We start from the raw sequence: 21,298 nt of genomic DNA on the forward strand, positions 1-21,298 counted from the left end.
TTAGTTGGGGATTGGTCCTGGTTTGAGCAGGGATGACCTGCTCAAACCAGGACTAGATGGACTAGATGACCTCCTGAGGTCCCTCCCAACCCTGATATTCTATGATTAATTGTAACATAATGCAAAGGCATCCAGCACATGGAGGATGGTGACATACACACAACAAAGTAACCAGTTGGCACAAGTTCGTTGCTCTCAACCCAAACTGCAAAGAAATAGGAAGGCAAAGTATAGCTGGAAGACAAAGCTGTGATTGTGATGATGCAGAAACGGAGTTCTTAGTGGGATAAAAGTGTTGAAAGGCAAGATACCTAAAGCAACAACAAAAATACAGCAAATGGAGTATTCATCTAAAATCACTTCCTACCACCAAACTTCTTCCGGGTTCAGCTCCACATTAGGATTCTGATGTAGGTCTGGTCCTCCTAAAAACTTATTTATACCAAGATAACTGAGAACAGATGTTCTCCTTCAAATACCCAGTCTATAAAATACATACCTACCTTTGTGGTGTGTCATGGGCCCAGATCTTCTTAACTCCCATTGAAAGTCATTCTGTTTTTCAGTGCCAATCACACTGAAAAACAAATACTCATAATAAACGTTTCATGGTTACAGTTGCTGTTTATTTGTGAAAGGGACAGAAAGTTAAGCTCTTTGGGCAGGTTTCCTTGGTGGCAAGCGAATCCCGTTGGTCTATATAAAAAGAGACTTGTGATCATTTTCGGGAAAGTTTGTGAAGTGTTTTCTTTATTAAGTGCTAGATTCTGCCAGTGGGGATCCTTGCCAACAAAGGCACTGCTCGGCTCGTGTCAAGGTGAAAGAATCTAGCCCTAAATTTCTGCTTGTTTTGATTTTCCAGGTTGAAGCAATCGGAATGGCTTTCAAATCTACAAAAAACTCCACAGGTACGAATTAGAATCTACTGAGATTTGTCAAATGAAAATTATTTGCTCCAGCTTTCAAATTATTACAGTTATGTAACATCCCCACCAATGAGGTGCTAGGCATCTCACAGAGATGGAATGAGGCAAGTCTCTTTCCTAAAGACATTTCAACGGACAACATTGAACACACAGGAAAGGAATGCAGCATACAAAAAACTGAGAGGTTAAATTGGCATATACCATATGTTAATGCCATAATTCCACCCCTCCGTGGCTTCTCCCAGTAACCACATGCCCCGATGCAGCCTTCTCCCCTAAAAAACAGCATCTTTCCCCATCCCTGTCAGACTTGGTTTGGACTGAGTTTGAGATGGATACAGTGTAAAGCAGTGGTCCCCAAACTGTTTATGTTGCACCCCCTTACCTCTGTCTGCGCCCACCTCACTCCCTCCCCCCCTCCGAGAACTGCAGTCGCTAGCTGGGGCTCTGGTCGGGGCTCGGGCCAGAACTGCAGCCGTGGTTGGGGGCCAGGGACCAAGGCTGAGACTGAAGCCACGGCTGGGCCAAGGGCCGGGTGCGGGAGTGGAGTTGCTGCCGGGCCACGGAGCCACTGCCGGGCCATGGTCAGGGTCAGCAGCCGGGTGCAGGAGCAGGGCTGGGGCCATGGCTGGGGCTGGGGCCGGAGCAGAGCTGGGGCAGAGCAAGGCCCAGGGGCACTCCCGCCTCGCCCTCCTGGGGACTGGCCTGGACCCCTCCCCCAAACATTCCTCCATGCCCCCCAGTTTGGGGACCACTAGTGTAAAGGAACTAAACCAAACAAGTAGGAGACATGTTCAGTAGTTCCAAGACATTCATGGCTTTTCTTAAGGCAAAACTCCCATTGGCAAAACTCCCCGTGACTTCAGTGTGTGTGCGCGTGTTTATATATATTGTGACAAAGTTCCTCCTCTATCTTGGTGAGTACTGCGCTTATTGGCGGATTTTCTTGCCTCAGAGATTCACCATGTGGGTTGGGGAACAGCCCAGAGACCTTCCCCTCTGGAAGAACCCACAGTCCAGGTCAATTGGGAGGTTTGGGGGGAACCCGGGCCCGCCCTCTACTCTGGGTTCCAGCCCAGGGCCCTGTGGAATGCAGCTGTCTATAGTGCCTCCTGTAACAGCTGCATGACACGACAACTCCCTGGGCTACTGCCCCATGGCCTCCTCCAAACACCTTCCTTATTCTCACCACAGGACCTTCCTCCTGGTGTCTGATAACGCTTGTGCTCCTCAGTCCTCTCAGCTCCTTGCACCTCTTGCTCCCAGCTCCTCACACTCACACCACAAACTGAAGTGAGCTCCTTTTAAAACCCAGGTGCCCTGATTAGCCTGCCTTAATTGATTCTAGCAGCGTCTTCTTAATTGGCTCCAGGTGTCCTAATTAGCCTGCCTGCCTTAACTGGTTCTAGCAGGTTCCTGATTACTCTAGTGCAGCCCCTTCTCTGGTCACTCAGGGAACAGAAAACTACTCATCCAGTGACCAGTATATTTGCCCTCTACCAGACTCCTGTACCCCACTGGTCTGGGTCTGTCACAATATATATATATATATTTAGATAGGTCCAAGATGGGGTTTGCTGTGGGTGAAGGCATGACCTTTATAGGCTCTCCAGCTGCCTCCACATAGTCCTTGGGCACCTTAAAAATAAATCTACATCTTAAAGACTGGTTTCCAGGTTATAAAGAGTTAAGACTAGAACTTGCTTATCTATTTTGAGGAATTGCAAATCACATTCAATAGGAAGGAGTTAGCTTTTGATTAGTCAATTCCACCCAGTGATCACAAACTGAGCTAGCTTGCCACGCCGTGCTGGGTCATGAGTCTATGCATTTGGATTTGTTTTGCCCAGAAGCATTAGCTTGCGTTTTCCCCATTTTACTTTCTGTCCACGTTGCTCCTCTTGTTAGATCCTGCCTTGCACCAAAGTATTTTCTGTCCTCTCTGGTGTTTGTCACTCTTCCAAATTAAATGCCATCTGCAAATTTCATTAGTGTGCTATTTACTCCCTCTTTCAAATCACTGATGAAGAAATTAAATTAGACCAGACCTAACACAGACCCTTGCACCTCCTCAATGCAATACATTATCCGTAATCACTACCCTGTGTTTACAATTTTGGGGCAGTCGGCAGCAATAAAATCAACAGAAATGGGAATGTGGTCGGACCCTGCGTTTTATAGCCGTTATTTGTGCTTGTCTTCTCACCGACCAGGTTTCATGGCCTCTTAAGCACGGAAGCCCAGTGCTCAGCAGCACTTTGCAAGCAGGCCCATGTAGGAGATTAACGAACAACAAATTGAGTGATGGTGCCATTCATTTCTCTTTGTCTGGTAGGAAATCAAGTCACATTTTTTCAGGAGGATGAAGTCTGCAAGCACGCTGACTTTATCAAATCCCCACCGCCTCAGCTTTTCACTACACAGGTACAGTAAACCCAAATTAGTCATCCTCCAGCAATCCCTTAACAAACCTCTGTTATTTCTGCTGTTCTGAGGTTTATCGAGGCAAACTTTCCTTTCTGCAGAGTTCTTGGAAAAAGCGAGGTTTCACCTTGTGCAAGTCTAGCGAGAGATGCTACACCCTGAAGTACCTTAAAGGCCAAAAGATAAAGGGTTTCATTGCAATTGACCAGTAGGTATCTGAAGTTCATCACTTTTTCTCTTAAACCACACTTCAGCAGTCTGAAATGAGATCACAGATTTCACCTTTTGCTGCTGATTTAGGGTCTGATCCATAGTCCTTGCAAGTCAATGGAAAGACTCCCACTGACTTCAGTAGGCTTTGGAAGGGCTTAAGAGTGTTGTATTATTTGATAGACTTAATAGGATTTATATATACAAAAACCAAGCTACGGCTGTGTAAAGGATCCTGGTATTGTATCAGCTGCACACACCGCTAAAACAAAGGCTTCTATTACCTACAGTCATAGGTCCCTTATCTTCTCCAAGAACAACACCAAGTACTCCTACATGCAAAGGGATTCTGCCACACTGATGTTGACTAGCACCTTTCTCCACATTGGGACTTTACATGGAAGGATCTCTTCAGCTTTGGGAGGGCTTTCAGAAACTGGCCCGAGGCTGGTGCATTTCAGCTGAATACACACTGTAGGCCTGATCCCACTCTCCTTGTGCACTCCAGATACCTACCTAGTCCTAGCAAGGCCTAATTTTGTCAATTAGGCAGTGGCCCCTTGTGGGGGGCTCAGGGAGGGATTATATGGGGGATGGCACAGGCTGCCCTGCCTCTTCCCACCAGCACTGAGATAGCATGCGACCATGGCACTGCACAAAGAGATTAGGCACTGCACAGCGCTGGGCACAGTTCTTTGGGCGGGCTACGGAAAGGTTGGGAGGTTCATTGGGCACTCACCCCGGCCCTTGGGCTGCATGTACAAGAAACGATCACACTCTAGCCCTGGGTGTTTGGGATATATAAGAAATGCAGGATCGGGCCCAGAAACAATAAGGCTTGTCCAATGTTTTCTGCACCTTGGGCCTGATCCAAAGCCCACTGAAGTGCACAAGAGTCTTTACATTGGCTTCAAAGAACTTTGGATGGGCCCTTCTCCCTCCCCCATAGTCCTCATATTTCTGTTGTGCTTCTTCCATTATCAGAAAGCAAACAGTGCAGTTCTCTTTAAGGAATTCTTTATGACTGAAAACTTTCCAGCTGGCTGAATCAAAAGTGTTATTTTTAATTATGTAACAGTCTAATGCCACCCAGAAAGCTGTGGGGTTGTTGTTTTTTCTTTTAAGAATATAAAAATAGCCTTTTTCCCCTCCAGTTGATAAATATTTTTTGTTTCTTTTAAAATTTTCTGATTTAAAAAAAAAAAAAAAAGGAAGGAAGGAAGGAAGGAAGGAAGGAAGGAAGGAAGAAGTAGTTTCAGGGTCAAAAAATTGAATTTTTTCCATTTTCAAAAAATAAACATTTTGGGAGTTTTTCCATTGAAAACTCAGCACATTTTTATTTTATGTATTTATTGACTTTTGTGTAACCTTTCTGTGGAAAGGCCTTACATTTCTCAACCAGCTCTATTATTAATGTTGGCTGTGTCTCAAAAAATGCTGTAATCATTACAACAGTGCCTACCACAATGGGGCCCCATTCTTGGCCGGCCCTGAGGTACCACTGTAGTAAACATGATTAATTAATCTCAGAGGAAGAGTTATTTAAGCAATAGCACAGAAATGATCTAGCAAGTCCTTGATCCTCATGGCTTTTATGGATGATCATTTCACAGTGTGCATGAATGTATGGGATAAGCCTTATATAAGTAAATGTTTCATATGCATGTCCAACAGGATTTCAAATATTGAGATTGGCATAAGTAATTATGAGAAGATGACAGCAGTAAGGAAGATGTTCAAATGCCACCCTGAGGAAGTGCTATCCATCAACACAGAGAGCAGGGATTACTACCTCATTGGGAAGGACAGGTACTCGTGGCGAGGAGGGGAGATGGCAGAGGGCATAGCCACCAAAACAAGTGGCTCTTGGGATCCATGGGGAAAGAAATTCTTAGCCCTGCTCATAGGGAATCAACTGTAGGGGACACACCTGCCCTGGGGGAAATAGGGCAGGATCATCGTCTACAGTCCAGAGGGAGAATAGACTGTAGGGGAATGAATCAGGGGTTAACCCCTAGCTGCCTGGCTCCCGCACATGTCCCCACTGCACCTAGAACCTACTACCACTCCACAGGTGGAAAACAGAGAAAGAACCTGTGGAATTCTTTGCCAGAGGATGTTGTGAAGGCCAAGACTATAACATGGTTCAAAAAAGAACTAGATAAATTCATGGAGGATAGGTCCATCAATGGCTATTAGCCAGGATAGGCAGGGATGGTGTCCCTAGCCTCTGTTTGCCAGAAGCTGGGAATGGGCGACAGGGGATGGATCACTTGATGATTCCCTGTTCTGTTCATTCCCTCTAGGGCACCTGGCATTGGCCACTGTCGGAAGACAGGAACTGGGCTAGATGGACCTTTGGTCTGACCCAGTATGGCCGTTCTTATGTTCTTAAAGAACAGGAATTAATGCTGCGTCAACAGCCAATAGAAATTTGGTCAGGAGAGAGCATGCTTTGTAGAGGGGCTCCCAGCTGCTTTGCCCCAGCTTTTCTCCCTTTTCTTCCCCTCCTGCAGCTGTGTCAATGAGAGTGTTTTTCATCAAAGTAAGTACTGCAGGATGTACACTGTACTCCTAACCGAAGCAGGAAGAACATACCTGAGCCCAAAGAGAAAAAACGCCAAATACCTAGTTATCATTCAAGCATGCATTCACACAGTGCATTGTTCCCTTAAGTCATCTAGTGGGAAAAGTTCCAGAGCCCATCAAATTAGTCCTACTTGTGAACAAAATGCAGCATCTCCTTCTTAGTTGTCTTACAATGCGACCATATGTTAGTCTTTTCTGTCTGCCTGTTTAAACGTATTTCTGAAAGTCACAGGCCATCTTCTATGGACTGCTGTGCATTCCTGTGAATCACATGGTGTGGAGCCTGAGAAGCACCTCACAGGAATTCTCCACACATGAGCTTTTAGAGACCATCTTTCCGCTGTGTAATCTCACTGGCCTTTATTAGCCAATGCTCTGTGTAATTTTTTTTTATTTTTTAATGGAGATATCCTATCTCCTAGAACTGGAAGGGACCTTGAAAGGTCATCAAGTCCAGCCACCTGCCTTCACTAGCAGGACCAAGTACCAATTTTGCCCCAGATCCCTAAGTGGCCCCCTCAAGGATTGAACTCATAACCCTGCGTTTAACAGGCCAATGCTCAAACCATTGAGCTATCCTTCCCCCCGAGCCAAGTACTGATTTTGCCCTAGATCCCTAAGTTGCCCCCTGAAGGATTGAACTCATAACGCTGGTTTAGCAAGCCAATGCACAAACCACTGAGCTATCCCTTCATCATATGCGCCTATGCATAGCCCAAACTTGGTTTTGAATGGGCTACAGAAACAGAAGCCTCCTCACAGCACCCATCTATCAGGGGACGTTTTGGCCAGTGGGACTGCATAGTTGTTTAATCTGCTGGCCACACTCCTACAATTCCCTAAGGCCACCGCACTACAGCAGAGTGAACTCCCCTAAGGCAGGGCTCTAGCGTTGTAAGGAAGAGACAGCTTTTCCCTGCTTGGCCTTTTTGGGGCCTGATCCAAGGCCCACCGTAGTCAATGGAAAGACTCCCATTGACGTCAGTGGATGTAGGGTTAGGCCATTAGGAAGACACAGATGCACCATTTATTTTTTCTTGTGCATGATAATAATGGACTTTTCCTTGCGTCATTCCAACCCACAGGGAACAAGTTGAGGACTGGTTCACTTCCCTATCTTCAGCCCACATGGAGGCAAAAGAAGATGGATGCTCTGCTCAGGTGATGTTATAGTGCAAAAAAAGTCAGCTGTTAAATGCACAAATCAGCCTCTTTAAAGAGAGCGGTTTGTAATTTCATTAGTAACTTATGAAGAGAGGGAATCTATACATTGATATTTGCTGGTATAGACCCTAAGTATATTAAGTGCACTTTCCCTATAACACCAGTTTCGTCATGAAAAAGAGATTCCTTTACGGTGAAATCTACCCCTGTGCAGAGGACCCGCACAATGCCTGCTCACCACTTAAGACCCACTTAAACATTAAAGAATCTCTTGTTCATTAGGAAACATGTACTTGTAGAAGTAAAGTGCACAGGACTTAAAGAGTACATGGGCCTTGTGCAGGGGTGAATTTCACCCGTCATCTCACAGAATGACAATGTATCCCTAATTCTCATTTCTTGAGCCTTGGAGCTAAAATTCTGCATCATTGGGAACCACATGGGCTTCTTAGAGCAGACTTTTGTCCAAGGACCCATCGGTCCTCATACTGCTGTCACTGAATTCCTAGAACCAGAATCCTTCAGCTCAGAGAAGCAAAGGTCGGTCCCTCTCTTCGCCACCAGCCTTCGATGAAACAGTTTTGAGCACCCACGAGGAGATTCCGAGAGTCTGCGGTGAAGTAAGGGGCTGTTGCTAATGATTCTGCTGCTAGGGCTACATGTGATAGTTGATTTGTAGAATTGAACCTCTCCATGAAAAGGAAGTTCTCCTGAGCTCGGGGCAGCATGCACTCAGGCCAGTGGAGGGACAGGAACATTTTGCTTTCTCTTGGGATTGGAAAGTAGATGTTGAGGCTCAAATGTGAGAGAATTCCTGTAAAAGGCTCACGCTGTCAGGTTTGTTTCCTGGCCTATATGCATTTAAGAAAGGTGGGGGTTTTGGATGGTGATGGCCTCAGCTGGAAACCTCACTGGCCATTTCAGCAAATGGGCCAAGGATGATGGGCTTGGAGACTGAACGACCCTCCCATCCCTAAAGGAGGTCCCTGCACATCAGGGTTGACACATCTTACCAAAGCCAAGTGCAGGATGCTTCCGCTGCTGCCACCGGTGAAATTCCTGATTGTAGGATTTAAGGTCTGAAGAGATAATCAAAGGCACAAATGGGAGGTAGGTGTCTGACTTCCATTGACTTCCTATGGGAGTTGGGCACCTAACTGTCCTTTGTCAATCCCCCTCCCCCCTCAATATTTAAATAGAACGGAAAAAAGTACTGCTGCTTTCCTGGTGTGCCTGTAGATTTGTCTAGAGAAAGTAAATGAAGAGCAGCCGGGAAAGCAGTGCTTAGTATAGTCACAAAGTACCACACAAACAGGGAGCGTAACAATGGTCTGGAGGGAGCATAACACAGACTGTGCTCTGTTACCAACCGACCATGCCAATAAAACACCTGCAATACTTCTGCCCAGGTTGTTAATGTTTTTCCTTTGATGTGCAGGTGGAAGATCCCGCAGACGACAAGAAAAGGCCTCACTCAGATCCTGGCTCTCGTGGTCTCCCTGAACAGCGGCCTCGCCACAGTTTACCAACACCTCTTCTTCCAAGTCTGGTGAGCATAGCTAGCGGGGCCTGGAACGCCTCTTATATATGTAAATGTTGCAGGAATGCTCATTAATGTAGGGCACTAGAGAGTTTACTGTGCCACTGTAAGTTCTCTCATGTAACTGCTCTGAGCCAACAGGAGAGAGCTCTCCCATTGGCCAGCCCCCGCGAGCAGTGGTAGCTATGTCAGTGGGAGAAGCTCTCCCGCCAACGTAACGCTGTCCACGCCAGCCTTATGTCAGTGTAACTTCTGTCACTCAGGGAGGTGATTTAAGCTGCAGTGTAGACCTAGCTTTATTGTCAAGCCTCATCTACCCTGAATATCTGTATGAACGGTGACTCAACCACCTCCCTAGCAAGTCTAACTGACTCCAACTGTTAACCTTTTCTAACTGGCTGTAATTATTTCTTGTGTAGCTCTAACAGTTGCTCCTTCCCCTTCTGAGAGCATGACTGAGATTTCCCTCACAGTGGGGGCAAGTTGTCCCAGCTCCATTGACTTCAATGGAGCTACAACAATTTACACAAGCCGAGGCTCTGTCCTTGCTAACGTATTTGTAGACTGTGCCCATGTTCTTCCTGAATCGTCTTTCTAGCATCTCTCAGGGGTTGTCTACACACAAAAATTGCACTGGTTTAACTCAAATTGATTCAAAACCTCTTTAGTTAAACTGGGTGCCCAGCCCTGAATGAATAATCTTGAATCAGCATAAACCTGGTTTAGGGTTAGCATGGCTTAGTTTACACCTGTAACTGATTTCAGCCAGGCTTAAAATAGGAGTGTTTACACAGACAGTGGCACCAGTTTAACTAAATCAGATTAAAATTACACCACTCATTAAACCGGTGCTATTTTGTGTGTAGACCAGACCTCTGGCTCACCCGCTTCTCTTTTACCTGCTAATCCTTCTCAGGTTTGTATTGCCTTGGAGCCAAATGCTGTGCCCATGTTGTGCAGCAGGCAGCGCAGAAGTCCCTTTCTGCTGCGGATGCCAGTTCTGGGCTGACTGACTGTGGACGGGAGGGGTGGGGCGCACAGGGACTTCACATGGCCTTCAGTTTGGATTGGGGGAGTATGGCAGGGAGCTCTGTTTTCTGTTCGAGACTATGAGGAAAGTACAATTTATAGCCTTGCCCAACAGCTAATAAGAGAGAATAAATTTCTTAGTACAATATTATCAGCTCCAGATCATTCCTGCATGTATTGCTACTTGGACAGCCGTCTCCTGGCTTGTACCTTTGTGTTTATTTCCTTTTCTAGAGGTATGACTCTACATTTACTGGTATTAGATTGCATTGAATTACTAGTGACTCACTATTGTAGGCCTCGATCATGCAAATTCTTCCTCGGGTAATTAATCCTGACTCTCACAAATAGACATGAATGAGTCTACTTGTGTAAGGACTCATTCACCTGAGTGAGGGGTTGCAGGCTCTAGTCCCTAATCTATCCAAGTCACTCCACACTTTGAGGCCAGGGACCCATATCTTTGTTGTCCCTCTGGTTCCCATGACAACTAATTCCAAGTTGAATTTACATACTCTAAATAATGAATATGTTAAAAGGAACCCGGGTCCTGACTCCCACTCCCCGCTACTAACTCCTTGTATTAAGCTATTTATTAAGATTTTATTACTTGTATTGCAGTAGCAGCTAAAGGCCCCACTCAGGATGGGTGCCTTACTGTACTAGGCACTGCACACACACATAATGAAAAGGACTCCCAAAGGGCTTATATTCTTGGCAGAACTCCTGATAGGCACTCCAGGTGGGGGAACACTAACAGTAACAATTCCCCACAGATCACTATTCAGCCAGTTTCACATCCCTCTTTATGCTATTTTTAATCTGTGTGGTACTTATCCAATTTCTTCCTAGTTTTATGATGTGCCACTATGGTCTGGATTCAACAAGGTACTGTATTCAAGTCATGCCCAGCTTTAAGAATACTCTCACTGAAGTTAAATGACACTACTCAAGTGCTTAAAGTTAGGCGTGTGCTTAAGCATGTGGCTGAATCAGGGCCTATATCAAATGCCTTTTGAAATCCAGCACTGCTGCAGTATATCCTCTGCATTCCATTTTTGTCCTGAATCTGTGATAATGCCAAATAAGATTATTCCATTTGTTTCGCAAGAGAGAATTTAGATATGCATGTGTTGGTGTAATTTAGGGCTCAAACCTGGAAGGAGTAGAGCTAGGAAGGAAATAGTTTTCCCATCCCAGAAAAATTTGAGATTTCAAAAGAGATTCCCATTCCAAATCAGGGCAAAAAGTAAAAAAAAAAAAAAAAAAAAGAACCACCTTAATTTTTCATGAATCAACGATCCCCAGAAGATTCTGTTTAGCTCAATCAAACTGTTTCATTTAGACTTTTTTTAAAATGTTCCATTTTGTGATGGTTTTTAAAAAAGAGTTAAACTATAATTAGCTTAAATTTTGAAACAAAAAGTTGTTTTGAACCAAAAAAAATGGAATTTTTCACTTAAAAAATGTCAAAAATACAACTGACAGTTTCAAAACTGTTGTTTTTTTTTTCCAAAAAATATTTTGAACTCAGAAATTGGTCAAAAATGACCCATTTTGCATGACTTTCAGGTTTGACAAATCAGCATTTGACGAAAAAAACAGTTAGTTGAAAAATTCCCAGCCAGCTCTAGTGACAAGCACTCAACTCTCACTGAAGTCAGCAGGAGCTGAGAGACCTCAGCATCTCACGGGAATGTTCAACACCCTACAGAATCAAGCCCTTAGACATCTTGTTCATGTAGGGCCTCATTGAAAGTCCACTGAAGTCAAGGGGGCATCTGTCTCCACTGACTTCAGTGAACCTTGGATCAGGAGCATAGAGTCCCATCTTTGCTCCCATTGGCTTTTATGGGAACATTCTTGGACCTGTGTTGAGTCTAGGCTCCAATAAGTGCCACCCTTTGTTTTGTAATCAGTGACTACCCACAAGGCACACAAAAAATCGATTGGTCATTCCTCATTTCTATTCAATGCCAGTCTCCTCCTTTTCCCTGTAAGAAAGAGGGTAATTAGTTTACTTTATCTTGAAAACAATAATATATTCAGTGGCACATTTAGTAGCTTTAAAATTTATTGCCATGGAAGAAGTAAGAGAGAGATAAAGAAGGAATGCATCAAACATGGCATGGAGAGGTTTACTGAGAAGAAGCTAAATACTAATTATACTCTGCAGGACAATCAAATCAATGAGTGAGAGGGAACGAAAGAATGGCAAATTTAGCTTGAAGAAGTGACTTGTTCTTCCAAGACTTGTCAAATACTCCTGGTCTTTATGAAGGACCATTCTGTGCTAGCTCTTACTGAGGGTAAAGCAAAACACCCAGCATATACTGGGCTCAATTTCTACTCTCAGATAGTCAGGCATAGCTTCCAGCCCACTGAACTTTGCAAGTCAATAGCTCAAACTGCTGTCTAGCCAATAATTCACTCTTTATTCAGACAAGACTCCCATTGCTTTTAATAGTGGGGATCAAAAATGAATAATTTCTCCTTTTCATTGAAAAAAGTTGACATTTTCCAGCCAGTTCTAGATTTCAATGAGGGGGTTTGTTTAAGTGAGGACATCAGGACTGGGTCTGTAGCAAAGAACCCTGATACAGATCCTCAAAGATTGTTGTCAAGGGCGTTAAGCATCTGAATAACTTTGAGGATTTGGACCCTGGTGTGCACAAGTGACACAACATCATGTGTAAATTTTTGACCATTGGACCTGATTTTTGAACACAGCAGCTATTTTTGCATCTGCAGTCAATGGCAGGTACAAACATTGCATCCACGAATCAGCTATTTAGATATCTACAGTAAATGATGTTAATACTCACACCTTTGCACATGCAGCTGATTGAGTGTATAACTGAGCACAAAGACAGAAGCCTTGTTTAGAAGTCAGATGTATGGTGATATTATTTCTGCCTTTGAAGAGCAAATCTTCCCACAACCCTTCCCAATGGATTTTTCCAAGTAAATGGAAAGAAGGTGTCAGATGTAGAGAATGTAATGTCCTATTAAACATGGAAGCTTTTTTTTTTTAAATACAGAATAACAATTCTGAAAAGACCAGCATAAGTCAGCTGCTGTTGGACTCAGATGAGAACACCGGAGAGGAGGGGGAAGAATATTATGCTTCTCCAAGCAGTGTTCTAGCACAGGTAAGCCACATCAGGTAGGTTTCTCTGTTGATCCTGCTCCAAGAGAATATTCAGTTGTCCAAACCCAATCGTAGCAAGGTTGCTCGAGTACCAAACTCCCAAATCATTGGCAAGCAGGAAATTACAATGGGAGAGAAGAATAACGTAGTGCACACTGGTTTGGGAAAGAATGCATCTAAACTTGGATTAGCTGGGTATTTTGGTTAATTGAGGTTTGGCTGAGCTGCATTAGCACAATACAGCACAAATGGACACTACATAAAGAAGCCAAGGGGACTCCTTGGTGGATGTAGAGAGAAAATGTTTACCTCCCATGTTGTTTTTCGTTTTCAACAGCTGGAAAGTGAGCTATCAAAGTCTGATCCCCCAGTTCAATCACACAACCCAATGGAGAATGAGGATCCTCTCAGCAGGAAGTTGTACGTGTCGATGAAACCTCTGTAGGTAGCACTTTCTTTTAGTATTTAAAAAAAATCAATGCAATGTAACGATACAGCCAGAGCTGCATTCCTGCTGTCTATATGAGGAAATCTACAGAGCGCAGGCTGTTTGGGAGAGGCCTTTCTGGGGCTATGGGGGGAGTTTACCACAGTGAAATTCAAGGTCATTTCACAAATTCATCCATTAGGACATCCTGACAGGCTTACACAGAATAAAATGTGGCTCTGTAAGAAGTTGACTGATGTTTTTTCTGGGCTAAACAATGTAACATCTGCAGCCACGTACATTCACAGACACCCAAGCCAGACACTCATTAGAGCAGGCAGTGTTGCGTAGTTGTTAAGAAAGAACTGTTTCCTGGTATGCCACTATCTCGCTGGGTAATCTTAGACAAGTCCCCTCTCTGTACCTCAATTTTCCTACCTATAAAACAGGTCTAATACTACTTACTTTATAGATGTGCTCTATGGCTTGATGTTTGCAATATGCATCAGTATTGTCACATGAAAGACAGTACAGAAGTGCAGAGTATGAATCCATGGTCACATAGAAACTTCACAGCTTTCACTATGCACCAGAGAGTGGCTACTAAGAACTTGCAGTGACAACAGCAAAGAAGTCAGATCCTCCAGTTCCAAAATATTATTCTCCTAACTCTTGAGTTATAGGAGAATTTCCATTGGCTGTTAGTCATTAATACTTGTGACACACAGATGAACAATTCTGATTCTAGCCAATGGAAGACAGTAGTACGTACTCATGCACATATACACCAGTTCATTACAATATTATTTAATTGCACGTTATATTAATGTTATATGTGGAACTGGGAATAGAACTCAAGACCTTGCACTCCAAGTCACAAGACTGTCCCATTTGAGTTAAAGGATCTCTCCATTAACTGTTGGTACTAATTACACCTCTTTTCGGGCCTCCAGCCACTAGAAGGCGCAACAAATAATCTGACAAGCATTTGAGCAGGTCTGACACATTCTATCCAGTAGAGGTCAATTATGCATTCTCACACAAGCCAGTATATTGCAGTGCCAACAATCTATACTCCTTTTCCTTGTTAAACCATGTTGCTTGGAATGGTTTTTATTTTTAATAAATATTCTTTCAATATTGTAAGTGTTTTGGTTTTTATGTTCCATTTTTAGGAGGCCAGTTTAGTTGATTTAGCTGTAATTTTGGCCATTCGATTCACTACAAGAACTTGTTATTCTTTGCCTCACTGACATCTATTTGACACAACTTCAAACACAACAAGAGTAACCGTGACTTGACATGCCAACCCAGTGCATTTTTTATTAGCATTCTTATTCATTAGGTTGCCTGAAGAGAAACCCCAGCCCACATGCAGAAGTGATGAATTCCTGACCCTTCCCAGAAGTCAAGAAAATAGCATAGATTTAAGAAACTGCGAGGCAGATGGAAACCAACAACAGCTCACGCAAAGCAGTACTAATAAGCAGCTAACCCAGGAGAGAAAGCCAAATATATCGTCACTATCAGTCGTTCAGTTATCTATAATAATCAAGTAAGGATGTTTTGGGCTGAAATATGTAATGTAATTACTTTTAAAGAGGATTCTATTAGACCCGGATCTTTGAGATAGCAGCATTCTTCCTTGTTCTAATCAATATCACACAAACCAGAAATGGATGAATGTAAGAATTGTGAGCTTTGAATTTGCGATGGCCAGATCAAAACCAAACACACCGCATAACACCTTTAAGAATAGGTGCTGTTGCTCTTTAAGGTCTGTTTTGGGATGAGAAAGGGGATTAAGGCCCTGATCGTGTTTGGAAAGAGTTTACTAGTGGTGTATTTATTTTTTAATATGCACAATTAGAAGTTTTCTATCTACTTCCTTGTCTCTTGCAAGATAGTGAAGAGTGTGATTTCTAGCACAAAACAGCAGTAAAAGCATTAGAAGGTGTTTAAGCATTGAAATCAATGGGAGTTAAGCATTTAAATGCCTTTCAGGATCAGGGCCAGAAGAGTCTGCCTATTAAACCCCCTATTTTAACCTATCTCATCCAAGCAGAAAGGTGGTTACTGTGTTAGAAATAAAAAATGGCCACAGCTTCCCCATCATCTAGACCTTGGGCAAGCTTCTTAATGGTGAGATCTGATGGAGCAGAATGTTCTCCAAGAGAAATGCTGGCAAATCCAGCACCTGCAATATTTAACAGCAGGCTGGATAATGCCCTGAAGGACAGATTGTAGGAAACAATAATGAACTCTACTTCCTATCATTAGTGAGTATGTGCTTCAGTTGTCTGATTGGTAGAGTCTGACTTGTCTACAACATCCTCTCTTACAGTAAAGTCACAGATGACAGCCAACTACAAGAGGTGGATATTTGCATCCCTCATGCTGATGTCACCAGTAATCTAACGCTTATTGAAGCAGCAGGACAAATATGGTAGGGCCTTTAACTCTTATGGTGGTGGGTACTTGTCCAGATGTAAATGCCTGTCAAACACTATATAAGAGCTAGGTAGTTCTTGTGTGTCAGGCAGGGTGTAGTAACCATTGGGAAAGCATTAGCCTAAAAGGCTATTCTTCTAATATCAGCATGAATGGCATAATTGTCAGTTGTCCTTCATGCATATGGTAAATTGACTTGTGTTTATGTGACTGTCAGTGGAACAAGGGCAGAGAAAGGCTACTAGGAGGGTCAGAGGAATGGAAAACCTACCTTACAAGAGGAGACTCAAGGAGCTTGGCTTGTTTAGCCTAACCAAAAGAAGGCTGAGGGGAGATATGATCGCTCTCTATAAATACATCAGAGGGATAAATACCAGAGAGGGAGTGGAGTTATTTAAGTTAAGTGCCAAAGCTAACACAAGAACAAATGGATATAAACTGGCCATCAACAAGTGTAGGCTTGAAATTAGATGAAGGTTTCTAACCATCAGAGGAATGACGTTCTGGAACAGACTTCCAAGGGGAGCAGATTAGGCAAAAAAAAATTGACTAGTTTCAAGACTGAGGAGATAGTATGATGAGATTGCCTACAATGGCATGTGGCCCATCTGCAACTGCTAGCAGCAAAAATCCCCAATGTCTGAAGATGAGGCAGACTCTGACTTACTACAGAGAATTTTTTCCCAGGTATCTGGCTTGTGGATCTTGCCCATGTGTTCAGGGTCTAACTCATTGCCATATTTGGGGCCAGGAAGGAATTTTCCCCTGAGTCAGATTGGCAGAGACCCTTGAGGGTTTTCACCTTCCTCTGTAGGTCACTTGCTGGTTTAAACTAGAGTAAATGGTGGATTCTCTGTAAACTGAAGTATTTAAACCATGATTTGAGGACTTCAGTAACTCAGCCAGAGGTTACAGGTCTGTTACAGGAGGGGGGTAGGTGAGATTCTGTAGCCTGTGATGTGCAGGAGGTCAGACTAGTTTATCACCATGGTCCGTTCGGTCCTTAAAATCTATGAGTCCATATGGCCAGAGGGAGTGTGTCTTTTAAACTGGTTAAATACCAATAAATAAGGCTTTTCTACCAAAAATCTCCCAGCATTTTGTACAGTTGGACACGTTATCATCCACATATTATGAATGGGGAAGCTGCAACCCAGGAAAATTCAGTGGCATGCACTAAGTGTCCGATTCTGACCCCAGGCTACCACTAATCAAGAGGCGGTTTTGTGCGAAGATGTGATAATCTTTGGGGGGGGGGGGGGGGGAGTGTGCTTTGATTGTTCAAAGCATCAAAAAGATTATGGGCTCGTATTTGGAGCAAGGGCCTAGGAGGCAGGACTCTTGGATTCTACTCCCAGATGAATCGCTGGTTCGCTCTGGGTCTTAAAGCAAATCACTTCAGCTCTCTGCACCGCAGGTTAATATTACTATGCACAGATGAGCAAACTATCTCACATGGCTGTGGTGTGGTTTAAATAAGAAGCGTCGGCAGAGAGCTTCGGGTTAAATGCAGACTGTAAGTGCAAAGTGCTACTGAGTTGTTTCAGACAGGCTGACCTGAGTGGGAGTCCCAGCATAGACCTGCTGGCCGCCAGGGATTTGCTAACCATTTTCAGCACTGGGAATAGTCCATCCAGCAGCCAGACATTGTCACTCTTGGATGTTGGGGGCTGGAGGGTATCAGTTCTCCCAGCAGCGGAGCAGTGTAAGTAGGCAGTGTGGAAGTCAGTCCTCTCCCTAGATCTTCAGTATCAATAAAGTAGGAGAAAGGAAAGAGGAGAGGGGTAAAGGACAGACTGCGTGGAAGATTAGTTCAGTGTCTCATCCTTGCCCCCTGCTGTGCCGCCTCTTGCTCTTTCACTGCTGCTCAGCGGTAGGACTGGCTCTCGCCGCGGCTTTGATGTACCACACTTATCAGCGGCACTGCGGGTCTGGAGGAAATAGCTTTTTCAGCCCCTATCAGCGAGAGCAGGAAACACCACAAAAGAATCCGAGATGGGGCCCAGCTGCAAAACTTGGATCTGGAGCTAAACACCCAGGGCAACCCTAGAGGGATTTCATACTGAAAGGATTTGGCTGGTTTCAGCTGGCAACAGTTTTGGAACAGAGCATCAGATCGAGGGGTCAGTGGGCTCCCAGGCTGCTAATCCTCCAGGAGAAGCCAGGAGAGATCAGCAGCAAAGAGAGGCCAGCTGAAGGATTCTAAGGGAGTCTACTGAAATTGTCACTGGGGTAGTTGGAGGCAGAGTTTTGATGCATCCCTTTACAGGGGCAGCCACAAAGCTCTGATCCTGCTGTTCAGATGCCCGAGTTTTAGTTCAGTCTGGACCGCAAATTTGGCCTGGAAAGAGCCACTCAGGTAAATGAAGGGCTAACTTCTGTGCATCAGAGGCAGTGTAGTTACATCAGCAGAGTGTTTGTCCCCACACTGTACAGAACCAAACAGGGTAAATCCCCTCACTGCCTGGTGACCCTCCCCAACCCAGACCTGTTAGATTAAGGGATGACAGTGCTGCATGACCTGTAATCAGATCCCCTTTGGAAGTACTGGTTGGAATGGATGAAGCAGTTTGTTTAAAACCAAGAATCAGACCAAAAAGCAATTATCCCTTTTAATCTGTCTACCGCTTCCTATTTTGTGCAGGGCCAGGCAGCACAGCTGGAGTGAAACAGACCTGTCATTTGTGTTTGGACAGTGGGCCCAAACAATCCCATTCATGCTCTTTGTCTCTTCTTCCGCCTCTCTAGTGTCTCGTATTGGAAGGGTCCCTACCGCTTAGGCTGTATATTTCACCACGGGGATCACATAGTGGCTGTGAATGACCTGCGCACACAAAGCATTGATGAGGTTTCCTTGTTTGTCAGCAGGTCCATGAGAAAGGAGGTAAGCCCCAATGGTGATTGGTCAGGGAAGAAGAGACATAGCTTTGGCGGTCAGATCATAGCTTTGGGGGTCAGATCAGCACTGGAATGGGTTACCTAGGGAGGTGGTGGAATCTCCTTCCTTAGAGGTTTTTAAGGTCAGGCTTGACAAAGCCCTGGCTGGGATGATTTAGTTGGGGATTGGTCCTGCTTTGAGCAGGGGGTTGGACTAGATGACCTCCTGAGGTCCCTTCCAACCCTGATATTCTATGGTTCTCTGATTATGATCTCACAAGGGCTTCTGCCAATCCAAGCCTCAAAGTTTCAGGAGCTCACTCTTGTCCTGAGGAACTATGGAGAGTAGCTGAGACTAGCCGTGTTCCCTTACATCTCTTGCCCCCAAGCAATATCTAAATGGATACTGATCACCATCATATGACTGGGGGATTAGCCTGGGGCAGGATTCCAAAGGTTGTGACTCTGGCCAGGAAGAGATCCAAATGCATGACACAGCAGTGCTGTCTTAGCTCCAGGCATAGGAGGAAATCATCAGTAGCATCAACACCAAAATCCCACTCTGTACCGATTTGCAATAACACGCCAGACTCCCATGGAATGGAAGGGCCAGAGTGTCCACACGGTGATTCTTGAGATGCTGAGCAGCTATAAATCTCATGCAGTCAGTCAATGGATGTTACAGGTGCTCAGTATCTTTTGGTTTCAAGCCTTTAGGCTGTTGGCTTCTCGGGTTAAGGAAATACCTGTTTATTGTGTATGTAGGAGGTTGCTTGAAGTGTTCAATCCATAGGATGTTTTTACTCACTCTCAGAATGTTGGGAAGAGAACCTAGGAGTCTTGACTCCCCTTCTCTAACCACTGGGCGTAACTCCCTGTTCAACACTCATCACCTTCTGGTACAGGGCTGGAAGTCTGAGTAGGCCCTCACAGTACATAGCGTTGGGTCCCATGTGGAGAGCTACATTTCTCTCAGCTAGGGTGACCAGACAGCAAGTGTGAAAAACCAGGACGGGGGTGGGGGGTAATAGGCGCCTATATAAGACAAAGCCCCAAATATTGGGACTGTCCCTATAAAATCAGGACCTCTGGTCACCCTACTCTCAGCTGGGCACTCTTGACACTCGTGATCTCCGTCCCCCCTACGGGCACCTTTATGTTTGGATCTGCTGAGGTCACCCAATGCCAGTGTAGCCTGAGCAATAGAAAGCCTGTCTCAGATACCAAGAGACAATACAAATAACACGGTTAATAGATGAGGGTATTTAGGTGGGGGTTGGGGGGAGGGAGGCTGGGGGGAGCAGTGATATTTTATCAGATGTGGATTTACTGAGCTATAACAAGGTGACCCTTGTGTGTGTGTGTGCATTTTGGTTTGTTTTTTTAAAGGTGAAACTTACTGTCCGTCGGATCCCAGATTCAGACATTTTCCATATTAAAGGATGCTCATGTTCCTAGGTAAGTGCCACCATTTTAATGGCACCTATTGACACAAAAGAGGTTGTTTCTTCTCACCCTATCAGTAATGTAATTCACTGTGCTCAAAGAAATGCACGTTTATTCTACACGAGGTGAGGCTTGAGTTCGTGTAGGGAGGGGGAAAAAAATCTATGTTTTTATTAATCCCATTTATTGCAGTAGTGCATAGGGACCCCATTGTGCAGGGATTGTACAAACAGTTGTATAGTCCCTGCTCCAAAGTGCTTAAATAGACATGCAGACAAAGGGTAGGGGAAAGGGATAACATGTGATAAAGAAATCGTGCTTTCATATTCAGTACCACACAAACCTTCCAAATAGCCTTCCCCAGTCAGAGCTGTCGCTGTTATGTGCAGTTCTACAAAGAGTAAGAACTGACTGTTTGGATTTGATTTGCCATTTAAAGTCCCAGTTAAATATTTTGGGCAGATGACTGTTAACTGTGAAATCAAACAGAATAGCTGTAGCAAACTTGAAAGTCAAATCCTGATATCTAAGCCTGTGTACTGCATAATCTGGACTCACCTTTGTTTGCCCATTAAACTCATTCATCAGTTATGAGCATGGGAGGGAAGTGGGAGAGGGGGGGAAATTACCTTTGGAACACAGCCACGTTTTCCCTTGGGTCCTGCTCTGGGAAGGCAGGAGGCCAGCTTAGTGGAGCATAATTTAAGAGCTGTGGCACTGGACAGGTGCCTGGGCAGTAGAATGCTCTGTGGATGCAGGGTTTTAATTGGGGCCCCTCATGTTACAGCCACAAAAAAGGCATCAGGAGGTCCTGGACAGTAGACTTGGTTGGGGGATGGGAGCCTGATCCAACCTATTGGGCTTCAGTACGAGCAGTACCAGGCTCTAGATGAATACGGGGGGGTTGGGGACAGATGTTTGGCCTACACTGGATGAGTCACTGCTCAGAACAGAAAACACACTGATCAGGAAAGCAGTGAGGGTTCCTGCGAGTTGCCATGCAATGCAGCATAAGGAGCCATGAACAATTGGCTCGTGTGTGAACAGATTTTAATCTGAGGGCT

General features: G+C 44.5%; 1 protein-coding gene across 1 annotated transcript; it reads left to right on the forward strand.

Annotated features, from left to right (window-relative positions):
* Window positions 1-877: 877 nt before the first annotated feature.
* On the forward strand, window positions 878-20,246 carry PLEKHS1 (pleckstrin homology domain containing S1). The gene is made up of 13 exons (XM_065407319.1): window positions 878-908; window positions 3,262-3,350; window positions 3,452-3,558; window positions 5,235-5,369; window positions 7,235-7,310; window positions 7,823-7,933; window positions 8,752-8,862; window positions 12,924-13,034; window positions 13,371-13,474; window positions 14,806-15,015; window positions 15,805-15,906; window positions 18,660-18,795; window positions 20,178-20,246. The coding sequence occupies exons 1-13, from the start codon at window positions 878-880 to the stop codon at window positions 20,244-20,246; spliced, it is 1,392 nt and encodes a 463-aa protein (XP_065263391.1).
* Window positions 20,247-21,298: the final 1,052 nt, after the last annotated feature.

This window comes from Emys orbicularis, chromosome 7 (assembly GCF_028017835.1).
Source record: "Emys orbicularis isolate rEmyOrb1 chromosome 7, rEmyOrb1.hap1, whole genome shotgun sequence".
In the NCBI taxonomy this organism is placed as follows: domain Eukaryota; kingdom Metazoa; phylum Chordata; order Testudines; family Emydidae; genus Emys; species Emys orbicularis.